This window comes from Charadrius vociferus, unplaced genomic scaffold (genome assembly GCF_000708025.1).
Source record: "Charadrius vociferus isolate BGI_N301 unplaced genomic scaffold, ASM70802v2 scaffold1158, whole genome shotgun sequence".
Lineage (NCBI taxonomy): Eukaryota > Metazoa > Chordata > Aves > Charadriiformes > Charadriidae > Charadrius > Charadrius vociferus.
The window spans coordinates 76,647-79,910 of NW_009649701.1; the positions used below are offsets into that span (position 1 = coordinate 76,647).

General features: G+C 56.7%; 1 protein-coding gene across 1 annotated transcript in view; it reads left to right on the forward strand.

The window, feature by feature from the left end:
* Positions 1–4: 4 nt before the first annotated feature.
* Positions 5–3,264, forward strand: part of MEX3A (mex-3 RNA binding family member A) — a 10,625-nt gene continuing 7,365 nt past the window's right edge. Inside the window, 1 exon segment of the mRNA XM_009890588.1 lies at positions 5–62. Coding sequence (XP_009888890.1) covers positions 5–62 — 58 coding nt within the window.

Below are 3,264 nucleotides of genomic sequence, written 5' to 3' on the forward strand. Positions count from 1 at the left end.
GGAAATGTCGGCGGGCCGGAGCCGCGGCGAGGCGGACTCGGCGGCGCTCGGTCGGTTCGCGGGTCAGGCGGTGGTGCGAGCTGTGCCCCCTTCTAGAGGCGGGTGTGCCGGATCCTGCGCTGGTGGAATCCTTCGCTGCTTCTCAGCAAAGAAGCCCAAACTCTTTGCTCCGGCAGAGATTGGGGCCCACACTTTCTGATTTTTAAAGGCCTATAGGAATGTCTCCTGGGGCTTTTTTTTGGGTGGAAAGCTGGATTATGAAGCCGGCGCTGGGCGCGGGGCACCCCAGGGGGCCGAATTCTGCGCGTTCGTGGATGCCTGAGCAGGATTCCCCCAGGGTACCCAGAAACTGCAGATTGTCACCCCCTTGGTAATACCGCTCGTGGGGCTGATGGTTTCTGAAGGAAATGAGGGTTTTATGGGTACTCGTGAAGAGGGTGATGAACGTCTTGGGAAAGAGAGCGAAAAAAGAAGTAATAGTGAAATAGAAATTATTTCAGGGCTTTAATCGGTATCAGGCTTCAGCTTTTTCTTTAACTTAGTGTTTTCTGATCTGACAAACCGCACTGGTCCTTCGTATGGTTTGAAAATACTATCTACCATCTTTGAAAGTGTACCTTTCCGACACGTACGCGTGTAAGAGGCCTGGATGTGGGCACGGGGGCCCTTCTACGGGCGTCTGGCGGTGGGATTTCCACCTGCCCAAAGATGCTGCCCTTTACTTTGCCAGAAGAGCGTAAAGGTACTTGAGTATAAATAAGGTTCAATCCCCATATATTTTTATAGGACCGTTTGTAAGTGTGATTTGCGAAGAGGTTTAATTGTGGCGGAGGGGGCGGCTCCACTTGGAAGGAAAGATGCTGCAGGAGCGAAACCTGTGCTTGGCGGCTCCCTGCGTTCCCCGGGAACTGTTACCGTGCCCCGGCGGATGGAGCCAATCGCGTGCTGGAAACCTTGCTCGAGTTTGCGCTGGTGCCGGTTTGTGCGCTGAATTCGAGCGGCGCTTCTTTAGTGGCGCGACCGCTAGCCGGGCAGGATGGGGGACTCGCCAGGACGAGATTGTGAGCTGCGTAAAGGAGGACTTTGCGGGAATTGGCTGGACGGGTGCTGAGAGCTGCTCCTCCATCAGGATGCCCCAGGGTCTGTGGTGGAGAGCGGGGTGACTGGTGGGATGTGCCAAGGACTGCTTTGCAAATTGCAGGAGAGGAAACTGGAAAAGGAAGGATCGTGGAATCATAGAAGGGATTGGGTTGGAAGGGACCCTAAAGATCATCCAGTTCCAACCCCCCTGCCGTGAGCAGGGACACCTCCCACTAGACCAGGTTGCTCCAAGCCCCGGAATGAGGCGATAAAGTCCTAAAAATCCCTTTGACTGGTGTTTATGACCTCTTCCGCTCTGCCCCTGGCCATGGTTGGCAATGACTTCCCTTCCCTGGCTGGGAGTGGAGCCGTGACCTCCATGCGTGATCTCCTGTAGCAACTGGGTGAGGAGCAGGGATGTCTCTGCCTGTCTCGCGGCTCCTGCAGATCGTTCCCCCCTTCCTTTGGTGTGCAAACTCCAGCCGTGCTGAGCTTGGGTGGCTGAACCTCCTGGCACGTGGCGTGGCGTGCACGGTGCTCCCTGGTTCTTCTGGAGCCGGTCTGGACCTGCGTGGTACACTGGGGCGCTTGGTGGCTCTTGTATTTTGCCTGCTGACTCCTGTGCTGGGCATCTTCCCTGCAACACCCTCTGTGGGACTGCGCGTGTTCTCAGGGCTACGCACGTAAAATTTGCCAGGGTGTAAAGACAAAGCACTTGAAGTGGTTTGCAGGTGGTTCTTGAGGAGATGGTGGGACACCAAGAGCATTGCAAAGGAGAAGGTTCTTGCGAGCCAAGGGTGTGGGTTGAGATGGGAGAGATGCTGGGAAGGTGTCTAAAGGTGTTGTGCTTTGGCCGTTCAGACCGTGAACTTAAAAAGGGACAGAAATCCTCAGCCACCACGATGTCCACGTTCTTCCTGAGAAGTCACCTGAGGCAGGCGTAGGTCAGCCTGATGAAGATGCGCATCTGACTTTTCTGCCGGTGTGAAATCTGCTCCCGCTGCCAAACTGGGCTGCCGTCCGTGGAGCCAGGGAGGAGGCTGCTGGACTCTTAAGGCTGGATCTTGTAGTTAGGTAGCCACGGGCACGGTTCTTTGTGTGCCCGGTGTGTGCAGGCGCGGGGAGAAGGTAGCGGGTCAGTTTGGCTTCCTGCTGCGTGGAGCACAACGGCACGAGCCGTCCGCTCCCAGCAGGTCCCTTCCCTGGAAGAGTCTTTTTGCTCCCATCGTCAGTGGTAGCATCCATTGTCACCTGTACCCAGAGACACCCTTTGATGAAGCATCTCCCAGCCCGCTCTAACTAGCCTGTTGTCAACAGGAATGAGATTATGTGAGAGAGGAGCTTAACGTAAATTGCTCTTTCTTGGCAAGGTGAAGTCAAATAACAAGAGGCCCCACTAACCCCAGGTGATCGGGCTCTTTGTGTAGCTCCAAACATGCTCTAACGCTTTCAGCATTTAAAAATAGTCCAAGGAAGCCTTTTTCATTGAGGAAGTCTGGTGATTGCAGCTCCCCCACCCACCATGTGGAGGTGGATGTACAGCATCCGAGAAGCAGCGAGGGGGGCAGATCCTGTTGTCTGCTTGCTTCGCGTAAATCTTGGAGCTAAAGCCACCCGGGCTGGTGGGGCCCGAAAATCAACCTCCGTCCGCCGCTCTGGCAGCTTGAGATCGGCCTTAAAGGGAGAGGAGAAATTGCAGTCGGTGTCGGATTTGTTATAAAGTGTTAATGAGAATCCATCTGAATTTACACCAGGGAAAAGTGCAGAACGGGATCGACTTTGTGCGGTTTGAACTGGAGGTGGGAGGAGAAAATGGGTCTGGGAGAGAGAGACAAAGGGAATTTTCTAGGGAGACACGCACGCTCCGCGCATCCGATCCGGCTGCTGGATGCCGCGCTGACCGAGTGAACCGCGCCGCAGAGCAGCCGGCCGGAATCTAGGGCAGTGGGAAAGCGTGCTGGCGTTGGGTGGGGGCCCCCGCCCCCCCCGATCCTGCCTTTGTCTGGCAGCCCCCACCTCCTCCTGCGTCCCCCAGCCTCCGCCAGCTCGCCGTGCCCCGCTTTCCCTCCCCTCCTCCCCGCGCCGTCCGGCTCCGAGCGTGTGCCGCGCAGGATTGTGCCATGCAGGGGTCCGCGGTCACACCCACCCCGGTGTGATGCATTGCCGGCGGAGAGCGGCTGCGCC